This window comes from Vombatus ursinus, unplaced genomic scaffold (genome assembly GCF_900497805.2).
Source record: "Vombatus ursinus unplaced genomic scaffold, bare-nosed wombat genome assembly UNPS02014841.1, whole genome shotgun sequence".
Lineage (NCBI taxonomy): Eukaryota > Metazoa > Chordata > Mammalia > Diprotodontia > Vombatidae > Vombatus > Vombatus ursinus.
This window is the reverse complement of record NW_020954619.1, coordinates 21,643,200-21,662,275: the sequence shown is the minus strand read 5'-3', so window position 1 is coordinate 21,662,275 and position 19,076 is coordinate 21,643,200. Positions and strand designations below refer to the sequence as shown.

General features: G+C 35.9%; 1 protein-coding gene across 3 annotated transcripts in view; it reads right to left on the bottom strand.

The window, feature by feature from the left end:
- GPCPD1 (glycerophosphocholine phosphodiesterase 1) overlaps nt 1-19,076 on the bottom strand; it is a 73,942-nt gene that overhangs the window by 14,220 nt on the left and 40,646 nt on the right. For all 3 annotated transcript variants that reach the window (XM_027840341.1, XM_027840343.1, XM_027840342.1), the window contains 5 exons: nt 17,341-17,395; nt 14,326-14,418; nt 12,242-12,319; nt 4,585-4,627; nt 2,209-2,270 (listed from right to left, as the gene is read on the bottom strand). In XM_027840341.1, coding sequence (XP_027696142.1) covers nt 2,209-2,270; nt 4,585-4,627; nt 12,242-12,319; nt 14,326-14,418; nt 17,341-17,395 — 331 coding nt within the window. The remainder of the gene's footprint in view (nt 1-2,208; nt 2,271-4,584; nt 4,628-12,241; nt 12,320-14,325; nt 14,419-17,340; nt 17,396-19,076) is intronic.

Genomic DNA, 19,076 nt, shown 5'->3' with positions numbered 1-19,076 from the left:
ATCAGCAGCAATCTCCACCAAAAAAAAAAATATTCACCACCATTTTTGTTATCATTTAACTATACTGACCTTAGTTACCAAAACCCACAACTATTCATACCTGCCTTGTATTTCCCTCTAATAACTCAGGAATATTGTACCCACTAATCCAATTATACCCTTCTATGCCAACTCCTGAGCCTTACTGCCAATTCACTTCATTTACCCAGCAACTGCCCTTTATTATTACCACAACAAAAAAAATTTTTCAATAACAAAAAAGCAAAAACCAAAACCTTGGCCTTACCATTGTTAACACTCAAGATTCCAAGTTTATTTGATTGTACGTATGTATGTATATGTATATACATATACACATACATGTATATGCATACATTTTGTATAGAAAGGGAGAATAAAAATTAAATAGAATTTGCTAACTAAATTTGTTAGTTTTCAAAATAGAAAACCAGTACTCATATATATTTTCTGTAATGGGCAACCAGGAACAAAGAACCTTGGAAACATGCCATATGAGGCTACATTGACTAAAATGGGGATGTTTACCCTAAGAAGAGAAGATCTGAGTTGATAAAATAGCTAAATAATTGAAGGGTTGTCATGCTGAAGAGAGATTAGAGTTGTTCAAAGCATTTTGCATGCTATCTCATTTGATCCATATAAGGATGTGTGTGTGTGTATATAAAGATAACTCAAAAATTAATCAAGAGATATAGGAATTACAATTCCTAAGTAATGGTCTTTGTTTGAAACAGATCCAGTCAAAAATCATTTATTAAGCACTTACTCTATGCTATATAGTGTGATAAGTGTAGGTCTTTACAAAGAAAAGCAAAAAAGTCTCTGCCTTGAAGAAATTCAATCTAATGGGGTAGATGACATGCAAATAACAAGATACAAACAATATTATTCCAGAGTACATGGAGGGAAATACTAGGTACCTGAAAGGAACTAAGAAATGCCTCCTGAGCTGAGCCTTGAAAGAAGCTAGGGAAACTAAAAGTCAGAAGTGAGGAATGAGAGCATTAAAGAAATGGGAGATAGCCAGTATAAAAAGCATAGCAACAGATGATGGAGTATTGTGCGCAAAGAACATCAAATCAATGAAATTGGGTTGTAGAGTGCATGTAGGGAAGTAAAGTATGAGAAACTTGGAAAGTTAAAAAGGGTCCAGGTTATGAAGAGCTTTAAATGTTAAAGAGAGGAATTTATATTTGATCCTGAAGGTCATAGGAACTTCAAGTTTACTGATTGGGAGGCTATAAGGTTTCCTGTGGTCCAACTTATGTTTTTGAAAAATCACTTTGGCAGCTAAGTGGAGGATAGACCAAATTGAGGAGGAAAATGAGTCAAGGAGATTAATCAGAAGCAAGAAGTGATGAGGGCCTGAACTAGGAGAATGGCTGAGTGGAATAGGAAACATATAGCAGGTCTATTGTGAATATAGAAAAGACAAGTTCTGGCAACACATTAGTTATATGTATTGAGTGAGAGTAAGGAATCAAGGGTAGCACCAAAATTTCAAGCCTGGGTGACTGGGAGGATGGTGGCGCCCTTGGCAGTAACAGAAAGTTGGGGAAGAGGGGAGGGTTTAGGGGAAAAATCAATAAATACTTATTGGTCAGTCAGTAAACACTTATTAAGCACTTGCTATGTGCTGGCACCGTGTAAGCACTAGGCATACAAAGAAAAGCAAAAGACAGTCCCTGGCAAGAAGCCCACAGTCTAATGGATAATAATAATAAATTTTGTTTTGGACATGTTGAGTTTGAGATGCCTATGGGATATCCAGTTTGAGGTATCCAAAAGGTAGTAGTTGGTGGGGTCATAATGAGGACTTCGTCTAGATAAACAGATCTGTGAATCATGTGCAGAGAGAATACAGATTTCTGCTGAACATTAAGTCTTCTTCTTCTCAGTTACTAAATGGCACATTTAAAAAACAAATCAACCTATTTTTAACAATAATTCAACAAATATTTCTAAAGTAGCTACAGTGGTCTGAGCTCCCTTACCTCAAGAACTTGCTTAGTACTTAAATTTATGTACTTCAATATGATTAATATAGAATCAAAAGCATATATTTTAAAGTACAATAATTAAAATAAAATTGTAAAAACAGTTATTTTTATATCAACTAAAGAATTATTCAACATAAAAATTGTGAGGCTATTCATTTTATAAATATAAGTTTTGCAAGGTACTTACCATCTGGAGAGAAGGGAATGGTTGATTTTCAGAGACATAATTTTCTTCTGTGGCTAAAGATGCTGAAAATTAAATTTATAAATCCATCAATGAATAAGAAACAAAATCTCATATCTGAGTCCTTTTTCTATAGATACTTTAAGATAACACAATACATTTCATTTACAAGTATATTTACTCAAGCTTCTTTAAAAACCACATATAGCCACCAACCCTAGGCCTTATTTTCTAAAACATTTATGAAAAATAGATTCTAATACCTGATAAATATCCAATTGTATATAAAGACACAGAACAATGTTATAAAAAAAGAATATGGCCCTGAGAGTGTGGAAACCTGGATTCTAGTCCCATCTTTACCACTAACCATGTAGCTTTGGGCTAGGAATAGAGCTAAGACACTTGAATCTTAAGCTACCCTCACCTATCAAATGAGGAAGTTTATATACAAGATCATTACACCAGGACTAATATTGTGACTTAATGACTGTATTTTCTGTGACATAACTTTTGTAACTATTTTAGAAGAAATTTAATAGTTTAATATATTTTTAAGTGGAATCAGTCAATAAACATTTATAAGTACCTACTAAGTGTCAAGCATTATGCAAATTATTTGGATATGAAGAAAGACAGACAGTCCCTGCTCTTGATGAACCTACAACCTAATGGGGGAGACAACATGTAAACAGCCATGTACAAACAAGCTATACACAGGATAAACTGGAAATAATTAATAGTGGGAAAGCACTAGAAAAAAGGGAGATTGAGAAAAGGCCTTTTACAGAAGGTTCAATTTTTGCTGGGACTTAGAGGAAGCCAAGAAGCCAGGAGGTAGAGTTATGGAGAGAGAGTATTTCAGGCTTGAGGGACTGCCAGTAAAAATGTCTGGAGTCAGAACATAAAATGGCTTGTTTAAGGAACAGCAAAGAGGCTGGTGCCACTGGATCAAAGAATGTGGGACAGGGAAGGGTAAGGTGTAAGAAAATTAAAAAGGTACTTGGGGAGGAGGGCTATGAAGGTTTTGGATGCCAAATCAAAGATTTTATATTCCATCCTGAAAGTCCCAGGGAGCCACTGGAGTTTGCTGAGTAGGGGTGATGTGGTCAGACTGTCATTTTAGGAAGATAATTTTGACAGCTGAGTAGAAGAAATCCAGTCAGGAGAGACGTGCAGCAGGCAGACCAATCAGCAGGCTATAGCAATATTATAAGTGTGAAGTGATAAAGGCCTGCTCCAGGTTGATAGCAGTGTCAGAGGACAGAAGAAGTCTTTTATGAGAGATGTTACAAAGGTAAAACTGACAGGCTGTGGCAACTAATTAGATATGGGGAAGGGTGGTGAAAGAGAGTGAGAAATCAAGGGTGACACCAATGTTCTAAGCCTGGGTAGCAGGGAAGATGGCAGTATCCTCAACAGTAACAGAAGGGAGGTGGGAGCAGGGAGATGAGTTTGGCTTTGGTCATGTTGAATTTAAGATCTCTATGAAATATTCAGTTTGAGATATCCATCAGACAGTTGAAGATGTAAGGCTGGAGGTCAGCAAAGAGATTAGGGTTGGATAAGAAGATCTGAGAATCACCAGCATAGAAATGATAACTGAATCCATGGGAGCTGATGACATCTCCAAGGAAAGTAGTACAGAAGGAGAAGAGAAGAGGGCCTAAGACAGGGGTGGGGAACTTGAGGCCTCAAGGCCACACATGGCCTTCTAGGTCCCTGGGTATGGCCTTGTAACTGAGTTCAGGTTTTACAAAACAAATCCTTTTAATAAGGGGATTTGTTCTGTGAAGTTTGGATTCAGACAAAAGACCATACCTGAGGACCTAGAGGGCCACAGGTGGCCTCAAGACCGCAGGTTCCCCACCACTGGCCTAAGACATAACCCTGTGGGATAACCTTGGTTAACAGGCATAACCTGGATGAAGATCCAGAAAAGAAGACTGAGAAGAAGCAATCAGATAGGTAGCAGGAGAATCAGAAGATATCAGTGTTACAAAAGTTTAATATTCTATGATTCTATGAAACAGTTAAGCTTTGTTCTTCATTAAATGTATGCCTGGGCTTGCCAGTAGTATGTTGACTGATATATAAAGAATGCAAAATTCCATCTTTAAAAATCAACTTTAGAATATACTAATTCAGGGGGCAGCTAGGTGGCGTAGTGGATAGAGCACCGGCCCTGGAGTCAGGAGGATCTGAGTTCAAAGCTAGCCTCAGACACTTAACACTTACTAGCTGTATGACCTTGGGCAAGTCACTTAACCCCATTGCCTAACCAAAAAATAAATAAATAAAAAGAATATACTAATTCAAACTGGAAATAAAATATAAATGTTAATTTGAAATAAACCAATTTTCAATGCCGCTACATACCATTTAAGAACTCTTTTGATTTTAGTGCAGTTACATGAGATAGCTGGAAAATACAAAAGAAAAATTACAGTTATTTTTAAAAGTATCAACATCTATGCGATAAATGCTTTATGATTAAGAGATAAAATAGAGAAATCAGAAAAGGAAGAAATTCATAAACGTTTGCAAAATTGAGTAAAATCCAAACTCTAATAAATCATACATTCTATAAATAATGTTAACAAATACAATGGAAAAAAACCAGAACCAAAGACCCCATCCCTTGATTACAAATGTTAGTGCAAGATAGCACTGAATGAGCATCAGCCTAATCTGTGAAATGGATTATAACAGTAGGTCTTTCAGAAATATAATTTAAAAGGTATGGATATACTAAAAAATTACACTGTACACTAAAATAACACATTTTCATGGTATGAACATATATGTAAGTAGTTAAGCTCTCTGAATGAGAGGTATAATAAGCTCAGACAAGGCAAAAGTAATTAATGAAAAAGAAATATTCACTGTTTGGCTCACTTAGCTGGAGCTCCATATTTATTACTCTAAAGTTATGAGGGCAAATTCTATATACGATGTTAGCTTCACTGTGTGACAGCTTATGATGCAAGGAATCACAGAATATTAAAAGCTGAAAGGGATCTTAATTCCAGCTAGCCATTTCACAAATGCTAGATGTTAGGAAAACTGAACAAGAAATTAAATGGATAAATCAGCAAAAATTTGAAGCAATACTGACACTAGGATAAGCTATACCTGGACAGAGAAATATATGAGTTTAGGAAACATATCAAAATCATGGTTCTAGCAGTAAGGGGAAATTTTAATTACCCAGATATCTACTGGAATTCTTGTGCCAAAAACAGTACAGGTAATAATTTGACTTGACTAAATAATGATTTCATCATTCAAAAAGTAGTGGAATGAATGAGAGGAAATTTTAACCAAATGTAATTCTTACTACATTAAGGAACTAGTTGTTGAAGTACAAATGATAGCAACCCTGGGAGAACATAGTGGCTCCTCCTTCTTACAAGACTGTGATAAAGGAGAAGAAACCCAGGAATTCAAACACATACCCCAGGGAACAGAGGAAGATTTCAAAAAGGTTCAGAAAAAGGATAGCTGGAATTTCATGGACTAAAATTCAGTAGGGGTCAGCTCTGGAGGGATGGGAAGATATTAAGAAGGAAACTCCGAAGACAGAGAAATAATTCTGATAAGAAAATTGGGAGTAATTTAAAGAGATTGATGTGAATGCAGTAGGAGCTCACCAACTATTTGTAAATATGTCTATACATATATAAGTGTATACACACACATATATTGTTTGTCCATCGTTCTCGAACAGGGCTGTGAACTATGACATCAGGAAGGTGATGCCATAACTTGAAAGTGAATTGGATTTAAATGAGGGAGGGCTGTGCAAAGTCACCAGCCTCACTTTTTCCTCTGGAGCCATCTCGGGCCAATGGCAAGATATAGATCAGGATGACTGGAGATGGACTCCACACACACACACACACACACACGTAAATGTGTACCTATATATTCACATGTATCAATGTGTACATATATACATATTTATGAATTGACTTTATCTTTCATATCACATTAATTTCCATTTATCAATATAATAAACATACACTTTCACATTTCATTGACAATAACAATTTTAACTGCTTCATCTATTCCAGGAATTCTAGTTGAGTTTGTACCCAAACTGTGTTTTTTAAAGCTTTGTGGATGTTCTAGACTATTTCCTTCTTCTGGGTTTGTGTCTTGAGCATCCCTGTCATAATAACTTTTTATAATGGGATTTCCCTTTTGCTTGCTCATTCTTATAGCCTACTTCCTGACTTTGTACTTAATGCTAGGGTCATGATCTGTGCACTTCTGTAGTGAAGGTCTGCTTTGGTACTGTTGTTGCTTTTTTTGGAGGCTTGAGTGTTGTGTTGTTCTAGGATCTCTGGGACAGCTCAAGCTTAGAACCTGCAATCTTTCAGTAATTCCATAGTGGTCTGATCCAGGGCAAAATCTAATTGCTGCCCCTTTGGTCTATAAGTTCTGCATCTGGGTCTGAAATTGAACAACAGTAGCTTGTTGCTCAACTTGGCCATTGTCAGACAGCTGGAAAGGTCTGCAAGTTCATTTACAGAACTACAAGCTCCCCTTGGGTCTCAGATTCCTGCCCTAGTTATTCCTCTGCAGGCTTAAAACTGGAATGGAGTTTGGAAATGATACTCTTTGCACGTGAGAGCTGAGCTACGCTGCTGCTGCTTTCTTCAGCACTTGCTCCTCTCTCAGTATACCACCAAGGGCTGGAGACCACAAGTGGAGGAAGGTTGGGCAGTGATAAGAATGCACATGTATGGGCACAGGTCTCCTTGTCAATTTGCTCAGGATTTGTGATCTGGAACTGGATAGTGGGCAACAATGCTGCCAGTTCACATCCGTCCCTCTCATGACACCCTGGCATGAGTGTGGGGATATCCCAATACGCGTCTGGGACTCTTCTGGTCCCAGTTCATAGCTTCTTCTTGCACACTGGTGTGCTTTCAAGTATGGAATGGTCTGCACCAATCCCTGCCTCAGTATCTGCAAACCTCTCTATTGGTCTTGCTTTGCCAAACTGGGCTGGAAAAATGACTCACTCTTTTTCTTGGATTTTCCCATCAGGATTTGGTCTGGTGTGGTTTCTAGATATGTTTGGAGAAGTTTTGCAGGAGCTCTTCAATGCACTGTTTCCTGCTATCCTACCATCTCCCACCTACGTACTACATGATTTAAAGGTAATAAGACCAGACTAACTACACCCTCTGGTACATATATGATCACTGTTGCACTTGGTCACTAATGGTCACTGAAATATGACTTCTATGATACATTAGCTAGTTTTGGGGAACTTTCCTCCCTTTTTATTCTTTATTAGATGGATACCTTTTTGCTAGAGAAAAAGAAAAGGAATACATTTGGAAATACGTTATTATTCAGTTGTTCAGTCATGTCTGACTCTTCATGATACACCAGGCCCTTCTATCCTCCACTGTTGGTCAAAGTTTGTCCAACCTTGTGTTTGTTGCTTACATGACACTCTCTATTCATCTCATCTTCTCCTGTCCCCCTTTCCTTTTGTCTTTAATCTTTCCCAACGTCAAGGTCTTTTCCAATGAGCCCTGTCTTCTCATTATGTGGCCAAAGTATTTGAGCTTCAGCTTCAGTATTTGTCTTCCAATGAATAGTTTGAATTAATTTCTGTAAGTATTGACAGATTTGATCTCCTCGTCCAAGGGACTCTCAAAAGTGTTCTCTAGCACCACAGTTCAAAAGCATCATTTCTGCAGAACTCATCTTTCCTGGTAATCCAACTCTCACAGCCATGCATTACTACTGCAAAAGGCATGGCTTTGACTACACAGACCTTTGTCAGGAAGGCAATGTTTCTGCTTTTTAGTATGCTGCTCAGATTTGCCGTAGCTTTCCTTTCAAGGAACAAGCTTTTTAAATTTCATGGCTGCAGCTGCTGTCTGCAATTATCTTTAAGCCCAAGAATATAAAATCTGACACTGTTTCTGTTTCTTCTCCCTCTATTTGCCAGGAAGTGATGTGACCAGTTGCCATGATCTTAGTTTTTTTGTTAAGTTTCAAGCCAGCTTTTACATTCTCTTCTTTCACTTCAGCAACAGGCTTCTTGATCCCTTTTCACTTTTTATCATCACAGTGGTATCATCTGCATATCTGAGATTAGGAGAAATATCTGGGAGAAATATCAATTCTCCCAGCAACCTTAATTCTGGCTTTTAATTCATTCAGTCAGGTATTTTGCATGATGTACTCTGTAAGTTAAATAAATAAGGTGACAATACACAGCCTTGTCATACTCCTTTTCCAATCTTTAACCAATCAGTTGTTCCAGGCTGGTTCTGTTGCTTCTTGAACCACATACAGGTTCTTCAGGAGACAAACAAGGTGATCTGGTACTCCCATTTCTTTGAGAACTTGCCACATTTTGTTGTGATCCACACAAAGGCTTTAGCTTAGTCAATGAAACAAAAGTAGATGTTTTTCTGGAACTCTCTTGGTTTCTCCACAATCCAGCAAACATTAATAATTTGGTCTCTAGTTCCTTTGCCTCTTTGAAAACCAGCCTGTTCTTCTGGTAATTCTCAGTTAAATAGTACAGAAGCCTAGCTCATAGAAGCTTAAGCATAATCATTCTGGCATGTGAAATGAGCACAACTGTTTGCTTATTTGACCATTCCTTGGAATTCTTTCCTTATGACTAGGATGTAAATTGATCTTTTCCAATTCTGTGGCCACTGTTAAAGTTTTCCAAACTTGCTGGTATACTGAATGCAGCACTTAAACAGCATCATCTTGTAGGATTTTAAATACCTCAGCTGGAATGCCACCACCAACATTAGCCTTATTGTTAGTGATGCTTCCTAAGTCCCATTTGACTTCATTCTCCAGGATGCCTGGCTCTAGATCAGTAACCACCCCATAGTAGTTATCACTGATGTTAAGATCTTTCTTGTAAAGTTCTGTATATTCTTGATACCTCTTTTTATCTATTCTACTTCTGTTAAGCACCTACAATTTTTGTATTTTATCATGCCTATTTTTACATGAAATGCTCCCATAGGATATCTGACTTTCTTGAAGAGATCTCTTATCTTTCCCATTCTATTGTTTTCTTCTTTTTCTTTGCATTGCTCATTTAAGCAAACCTTATCTCTCCTTGCTGTTCTCTGAAATTCTGCATTCAGTTAGCTCTATCTTTCCCCTTCCCTTTTCTTCTTTCCTCAGCTATTTGTAAAGCATCATCAGACAGCCATTTTGCTTTCTTGCTCTTTTTATTTAGGATCTTTTTTGCTGCTATATCCTAAATAATACTGCAAATCTCCAGCCACAGATCTTCAGGCACTCAATCTACCAGATCTAATTCCCTAAATCTATTCGTCGCTTCCAAATCATAAGGGATATTATTTAGGTAACATATATAGAATGTGATGGTTTTTCCCACTTTCATCAATTTAAGTATGAATTTTGAAATAAGAAGCTCATGAGCTGAGCCACAGTCAGCTCCAGGTCTTGTTTTAACTCACTATATAGAGGTTCTCTATAAAACATACCAATCTGATTTTGATATTGACTAGCTGGTGAGATCCACAACCTTTTGGGTTGTTGAAAAAGAGTGCTATGACCAGCTAATTATTTTGACAAACTCTTTTGTCTCTGCCCAGCTTCATTTTGTACTCCAAGGCCAAACTTGCTCATTATCCCAATTATCTTCTGATTTCCTACTTTAGCATTCAATCTCCTACGATAAATATAACTTTTTGTCGTAGTGTTACTTCTAGAAGATGATGGAGGTCTTCATATAACCGATCAACTTTGGTTTCTTTCAGCATCATAGTTGCAGTATAGTTATTACCATGATGTTGAATGGATTGCCCAGATATCAACACGTCATTTTTGAGATTATACTCCCAGTACTACTTTTCTTGCTCTTTTATTGACTATGAGGGCTACTCCATTTCTTCTGAGGGATTCTTGCCTACAGTATTATACATCATAATAACCTGAATTCACCTATTCCTATCCATTTAAGTTCACTGACACCAAAGATATCAATGTGTAATCTTTCCATCTCATATTTGATCCCATCCAGCTTATCTTGGTTCCTAGATCGTACTAGGAAATGTAGGTACTGTAAAAACAAAAAAGGAAACAATTTTTTAAAAAGAAAGATCATGGAGAATAGGAAAGGTGCCAACGGTTTGGAAAAAGTATGTTGCTGTTCCAATTTTCAAAAAACAGAAAAGCATAGCACCTTCAAACTATGATTTCTGAAAAGAAATTTAGAGCATATTATTAAATGGGAGTTAGATTTCATGTAGAAAAATAAAAAGTGATCAGCAAGTTACAACATAGGGGTAACTAGGTGGTGTAGTGGATAGAGCTCTGGCCTTGGAGTCAGGAGGACCTGAGATCAAATTCAAACTCAGACACTTTACACTTACTAGCTGTATGACCCTGGGCAAGTCACTTAACCCTGATTGCCTCCCCAAAAAGCAAACCCCCCCCCAAAAAGAAAGTTACTTCTTTGGGGCAGCTAGGTGGTGCAGTGGATAGAGCTCTGGCCTTGGAGTCAAGAAGACCTGAGTTCAAATCCGGCCTCAGACACATAACACTCACTAGCTGTGTGACTGGGCAAGTCACTTAACCCCAACTGGATCACAAAAAAAAAAAAGTTACAATATGACTTAATCAAGAACAGGTCAATTAAAACTAACCCAATCTCATTTATTTAAGATGGCTGTTATTCTGGTCAATAAGAAAAATGCTATAAATATAGTCTAAGTAAATTTTATTTTAGCAAAACAGAGAAAATTTAATGCTCTTCCTGCAGGAAAGATACAGAGATACAGACTAGACAATAGCTCAGTTAGATGGATTCAGAACTGATTGAATGTCCAGACCCAAAGAGTATGAACTAATAGTTCTATGTCAATAAAGAAGTCTCCAATTGAGTTACCAAGAGATTTATTCTTGGCCCTACACTATGCAGCTGTCTTTTTCACTGATTTGGATAAAGGCACGTATGGCAAGGTTAACAAATTTATAGAGGACATAAAGTGGGGATAGATGAGATTGAGAATCTGAAGAAGTGGTTTAAATGTGGGTTGAATCTAATGAAATGACATTTAAAAGAGTTAAGTGTAATTTTGATACCTAGGTTCCAGAAACTGACTTCATATACTCAACATGGGAACAGGCAACTCTAGACAGAAGTTAGTCCTAAAAGCATACCGAGTCAACAAGATACAGTGGCCAAGAAAACTAATGAATTTTTTTTTTTTTGGCTAGGCAGTGGGGTTAAGTGACTTGCCTAGGGTCACACAACTAGTAAGTATCATGTGTTGAGGCCGGATTTGAACTCACGTCCTCCTGACTCTAGGGCTGGTGCTCTCTCCACTGCACCACCTAGTTGCCCCAAAAGCTAATGAAATCTTAAGATGCATTGAAAGATAGAATGTCCAGAACTAGGGAACTGACAGTCACATTATTTATTGTCATTATTTATCTGCCTCATTAGGCCACATATGGAAAATTTTGTTTCATTCTAGGTAAGATGTTAGAAGACAGTTATAACCTGGAGAGAATCCTGTATACACCAGCCTGGTAGAGGGCATCAAAATTGACAAATACTGTTTTCAAATATTTCAAAGGTGTCACACAGAAAAAGGAATTAGGCTTGCCCTGTTCAAACACAAAAGACAGAAGTAGGAGCAATAGACGGAAGTTGTACAAAGGAAAATTAGGCTTATTTTAAGAAAAGATTTATTAGAATTAACCAAAAATTGAATAGGCTCCCCTTGGAAAGTACTGGATTCCTCTCCTCCCTGGAAGTGTTAAAATAAAGATCAGATTTACCACTTGTCAGGGATATCATTAAAGAGATTCTTATTTCTATTGTTTGATTCACTGGTCTCTGAGATCCTTTCCATTTCAAATTCTGAATTCCATAAAATTTATTCCCAATAATAGAAATATGAAGCACACTTTACTAATATTTGATAGTACATTAACTGGATTCTTCCTATGTAGAAAAGAACTTCTAAAGTTAAAGAAAAATTAAAATTCTTATTACCTTCAACAGCTGGAGTTGTTCAAAAGTTAATTCTTTCACTGGAATTTCAAACAGTTCTGTTGGTTCATGATCAAATTTCTTTTAAAAAAAAATCAGAAAGATTATTAAGTTTCACTGAATGTATTCCAAGTTGTGAACAAACTCTGTTATTCCAAGTATATCACATTAAGAAAAATTCTGAAAAATGAGGATGTTAGGCTATATAGAAAAGAGGAAACAAATGGTATAGGGGGCTGTTCTGTCCTGAAAGCCTGCAATCCTCTCCTTCCTCATCTCTACCTCCTGGCTTCCTTGATTTCCCTCAACTTTCAGCTAAAATTCCTTCTACAAGAAACCTTTCTCAGTCCTCTTTAATGTTAATGAATTCCCTATGAGACCACCCCTAATTTATCCTATATATCTCGTTTGTACTTTGTTGCTTGAATATTATCTTCCTCATTAGAATGTAAGCTCCCTAAGCAGGAAGATCGTCTTTTGTCTTTATTTGTATGCTCAGTGCTTAGCACAATGCTTAGTACATTAACAGGTATTTAATACATGTTTGTTGAATTGAAATGAAATGGGTTCTCTCCCATGTCAAAAATCAAACACATTTCTTGAAATGAGAACTTTATTCAAAGACCCTCTTTATTAATTTTATTATTATTATGTATAAATTATTACTATAATGTATAAATCAGGGTTACAAATGCTCGCAAAACGTATATTCCACTGTCGTGAAAGATATTCAGAGCAGAGACCAAAAGGAAGACATTCTATTAATGGTGCTGTCTTCTAGATGTCCCTGTTTATAGATGACATTGGATTGCATACATCAAATCCCAGGGTACTGCAGTCTTCCATATCAGATTCCTAATCACTTAAGAGTTTGGTTTGCCTAATCAATTGCACAGGAAAAGCAAAGTCATTGAATAATTCTTATTGTGTAGCTAGATCAACATCATTTAAATCTGGTCCATCAGCAACATCTTAGAAAAATACTGCAGGTAGATTATAAAGTGGGACTAGAATCATATAGGTAGAGCAGCTCTTACTTTTCTTTTTGCCTTTCATTATATCCCTAGTGCTTAGCACAGTGCCTGGCACATCAGTGGTACTTAATAAATTCTAGCAGATTGACCACCCTCTTCTCCTGAGACAAATTTATTTTCTTGGGTCTCATAACCATATGGTATTTGTGGGGGTGGGACTCCTTTCCTTCTCTGCAGAAAAGGGGCTAAAGCAGTACTAGGTACTACCAATGTAACCAATATCCTAGAAACTATTCTAATCCCTAATTTCCTTTGTGAAGTCTTTCCACATTGGTTAGAGTTTGATTCTGTAATCCTGATCTTACTAAATAATTTGTATCTATATGTTCCTCTCAAACCTTAGAGCTGGAAGGGAGTTTATAGATCATCTAGTCCAAAGCCCTCATTTTACAAAGAAAGAAAATGCAATGGTTAAATGACTTGCTCATGACCATACATCTAGTATGTATCAAAGGAAAGACTTATACCCAACTCTGCTAGACTCTGAGGTCAGCCCTCTATTACGACAAGTTGCTTCTTTAATGGAGTGGTAATGGAATGAAACTGGATTTATGATTTCATTGCTGCAGGAAAGTTCTGGATGAGGAACCTCTTTTTACCAATGTAGGTCACCACCTTCACTGAAACTTATGAGTCTAAGATATTTCCAGAACACTAACAGATTAAGTGACTTGCCTAGGGTCACACGGCCAATATATGTTGGAAGCAGAACTTGAACTCTGATTTTGAACCTGGAGGGAAGGGAAGAAAGGAGATATGGCACAGGAGGAAAGGAAAACCAGTCTATCTTTCTCCTACACCCTCTGTCCTTGCTGTTTCAGTATACTGTTTGGTATTTGCATCAGTGTTTCCCTCCAATATAAAATGTTCAAAGAATAAAATATAATGAAAAAGAATTTGCTTCAAGTTAAATACCCTGGAAAATACTATTCATCTGGCATTTAAGAAGAAAATATTTCATCAAGAAGTCACTAGACTCTTTTGAAAAGCTAACTATTATGAAAGGACAATTCACTAGCTCGTAATTACTTTCATAAAACATTCTTAGCATACCTTTTTCATAGTCATGCAACAAGTGAGATCATGATATACAACGGGTACAAAATCCTTCGAAAGATGAACATCAAATTCTACATAAGCTGCACCCTAAAAAAACAAGTGATTAAGCATTAAGGTAAATCTTATGGTGCCTATAAGAAATTTTAAAAATTATAGAAAGGATAGATGAAAAATTAGGCTGTGATTTAGTTAATATTTACAAATTTGTTGTGTAATTTTAGAACAGAAAGGCAACTACCATCCAAAAATTATTATTATTGACAAAGCTCTATTAATAACCTTGCTATTATTATTATTAAAACTTAAGAGCTATAACAATCCTTTAAAAAAAAAAAACACCTCATGCTATATAACAATGAAAATGTTTTTCTTAACTAGGTAATGAATGAGGCATAATGTGGAATAGTGAAGCAAAAATCAGTTTTCACATACTGTCTTTGATACATACCATGAATCTCTCTAAGACTATAAATTTTAGACAGGTTGCTAATTTACATCAGTGGACTGAGTTTCCATATAAAGAATTTCTCCACGCTGAAGAAACTACAGGGCTAGATTACACACATAGAGCTAACGATCAAATTAAAAACATAATACTGAATTTAGTTTCTGCTGAGTAAAACTGATGGTTTTAACTCATGCAAATTATTAATGCCTCTTATTTCAATGGTTTGAAGGAAATTCAGTTGCATTTTATACCAATGCTTACTAAAGCAAACGCAAATTTAAGAGAAGCAAGTAAAGACACTAAGAATGAGCAAATCTCCTAAAGGTTTTCCTATATGGTCAGATAAATTTTTTTCTGAGTTTTGTTTTTGTAATTCTAGACAGTACCGATTTTAAATTAAACTTTGTTCAAGTTTAGTCTTATCTACCAAACATCACACCTACTCTGCTGTAAATACTACCTTGCTTAATTTAACAAAGAATGTAATAAAACTTAAAAGATGCCAACATATAAAATTCAGCCAGTCAACATATTCCTACTAACCAAGAATATTCCTGAGTCAAAACATAATTGTTCAAGAATGTTTTAAAATAATTCCCAATGCAATGCCATTTTGATATTTTGATAGACTCATGATCTCTGTGTGGATGCTCCCTTCACAGGTACAGATCACAATCCGTTTTGAATAGATCATCACATTTCAGTGCCTATAAAATGGCACCAAAGGTAGGGAAAGAGGACATAAAAAGAAATGTGTTGTCTAGGCTGAGTTCAAGTAAGAACAGTACCAGGAACTATATCCTAAGTGACAAAAAGTAAGAAGAGAGTGCTAGGGTGCTTGTCAGCAAAAGTTGCCACTATTATTCTGTCTTTCCCCCCTATTCCTCCCTTCAATCATTATAACCTATGACAGAGAAACATAATGGGTACTACCCATTATGATGGCAGATAAACATTAAAAGAAAGAAAAAAAATGTTCATTTATGAAAATTATTTTCTCTTTAATGGACAAGGCTGATGCTAACCACAGGTAAAAGGGTAAGGATGTCTGACTAGGAAGAGTTCGTTGTAAGTAAATTTTAACCTCTCAAAGTGAAAGATGAGGGTAGAGACTCATTATTTTCCTCAAAACATTTCTCCTTTTATTAAAAGTTCCATCTCTCATTTCTATTAGACTAGTTTATATATTTTAACAGGTAGTGAACAGGTACATTCCGTAACTCAACCATTAAGGACATCAATAAAGTAAAACCATAATCTTGACAGGTAAATATGTCCAAAAAATTTGGGCTTTTTCAATATTCTTTAACTTAGCATTGAAGTTCTTCATAATACATTACAAAAAAACAAAATGGAAGATTCAATTTTATATAATCTCCAATCAAAGATTTACCGGTTCCTTTGAAGTCTATACTTCATAAAATTATATGTGAAAGAACATTTTGTATAGAAATAAGACAATACACTGGCCTGATTCTACTTAATTCTGAAATATTATGGATAGTATTGGTTTTATTTTTCTTTTGGCAAAAATCACGGCTGCCTTGCTAATAATGTCTTAGAGTTCAGCTCCAAGAGATGTCTTGATCAAGAGGTAATAAAAAGGAAAAAAATATTTCTAGGGTAGGCACTAAGATAATGTTGTACTTTGATTTTGTGTTCTTTTAAATCATTTTATCAATATAATGAATACTATACAAAGATAATTTTTTTATACCTTTTATGCACAAGACTATAACTTGTATTTATAAAAAGCTATGAAAATTAGAAAATGTTGACAGTATACACCAAATGGTGCAGAGGATAAAATCAGGAAGACTCATTTTCCCGAGTTCAAACTGGGTCTGGGCAAGTCACTTAACCCTGTTTGCCTCAGTTTCCTCATTTGGAAAACGAGCTGGAGAAAGAAATGGCAAACCACTCCTGTATCTTTGCCAAGAAAACCCCAAATGGGATCACCAAGAGTCTGGCACAACTGAAATGACTGAAGAACAAAAATGTAAAATAATTTATATATAACTACTGGATCCCTTAGCAAGGAATAAATTCCAACTAAAATTATTGTGGCAAAGCACATTTTAAAGTAATACACCTCAGTAAAACCTGGTAAACAAGTCCAGGCACAAGTAAGATTACAAATCATTCTTGGACCTCTTGACAAAATGTGAACATTGAAAAACAATGGAATTCTACAGATGCTTCATTTGGTTATTAGTCAAAAAAATAAAAAGGCAAATCCTGAAAGAAGAAATTCAATTCTAAATATTCTTCACTTGAATATCCAAAGCACATCTAAAGTTTGTAAAGGGCTTTCCTCAAAACAACCCTGCAGGTCAATGATGGAATTATTATAGTAACCTTACAGAAGAAGAAACAATCAAGAGAGATAATTTGCTCCAAATTTTCAGTACACATTCTGATAAACATATTAAAAAGATAAATTGGCTCATAAAGCAATTCCTACAGATCTCTTTTTGACTCAAAGATTACTGAAAAATTTATACATCATTTTCTCTATCCCAATAGTTACAAGTTATTTAAAGGGAAAAAATTTTACATACATGACTAGCTGCACTTCTTAAAGAAGCAATTGTATTTTCTTGTACTTTAGCAAGCCTGAAACAGAGGAGACAAATCATCAGCAGACTATTTTTTTTAAAGTAAACACTTTTAAAAAGGTAACAATTAAAAAGATTTCATATATAGTAAATTTTAATAGTATTTTTAGTAATGATGCATTTATTCAAATAGATGCTAAGTTTAGTAACTATAAAACAGAAATGTGACCAGCTTGACTAATCATTTTTTTCTTCTGTAAGGAGATAAATAAGCCTTCATGTGGAGAACATATTAGGATATATTCTCCAAGATATAACCCTTGTAATAGCTGGAACTTATGAAAGTAGATTCTATAATGATTGGAGGAGCTGTGAGAGGACAGCTGTTGGTGGATCTATGAATTGGTACAACCATTATGGAAAACAATTTGAAACTATACCCTCAAAAGTCATTAAGAAGCATATACCTTTTGACTAAACGATGCCATCACTAGGCCTTTATATAAAAGAGATCAAAGACAAAATGAAAAGACCAATTTGTTTGAAAAAAAGGCAGCATTTCATTTTGCAGCAAGAAACTTGGAAACCAAGAAGGTACCATAAGAAATAAAAAAGGGAACAGACTCAGAAAAGCCTAGAAAGACTTCTATGAAATGATACAATGACATGCGCAGAAGCAGATTTATACAATGACCACAGCACTGAAAAGGAAAACAATTTTGGAAAACTTAAGACCTCTGATCAATGCAGTGACCAATCACTACTCCAGAAGAATGATAAAGAAGGATGCCTCCTATCCTTTGGGTGGGGAATAAGTTCATATAAGCAATAAAACAAAAATCTGTTTTTGTTTAACTGTGCTTGTTACAAGCAAGATTTTTTTACTGGAGGAAAGGCTGGAGAATAGTGATGATACAAAAAAAAAAGAACATCAAAGAAATATCTTAAAAAACACACAAAAGAAAGCAAAGGGAAGTTCAGAAGGTGATGGACATGCAGGACAATCTTGGGACTACTACACTAAATTTAACATACACTAAAAAAAAATCAAGGTGTTATGTAAAGATTCATAGTTCAATATACAATCTTGTTTTCTGACCATCTTTATATATGTAAATGTTCATATCTGATGATTTTCTAATTCATAGTAAAAAAAAATGTTGCAAAGAACATAAAATCACACTGATAGTAAGAGACTTGCACATGGAACAAACACTTTTGCAAAGGGCAGTGAGGATGGGAAGACACTAACCAAAGTGGCCAAGCAGGAAGAGAATCTAGGAATGGGAAGAAGGAATATTGATTCCCTACATGACGGGCTTACTAATACCAAAGCTAGTGGTTTTCTTGTGGCTCCAGGTTCCTGTCTCCTTGAGAATTGCTGTGCTTTCTTAAAGGCATTAAACTTTTGATGCCAACTGATTTAAATTTCATTCCTTCCTTTCTGGATACTCTCTCCTAAGTTTTTGTGACACTGTTTTCTCTGGTTCTACTGCTTATATCTAACCACTCCTCAGTCTCCTCTGTTGGTCCTTCATCCAGGTCAAACCCACTAATTGTGGGTGTGTTCCCCCAAGACTTTATCCTGGGCCCACTTCTTGTCTCCTTCTATATTACAGAGATCTTACTTAGCGATTAGATCCCCATGTACGTACGTATGTACGTGTGTGTGTGTGTGTGTGTGTGTATGTGTGTGAGAGAGAGAGAGAGAGAGAGAGAGAGAGAGAGAGAGAGAGAGA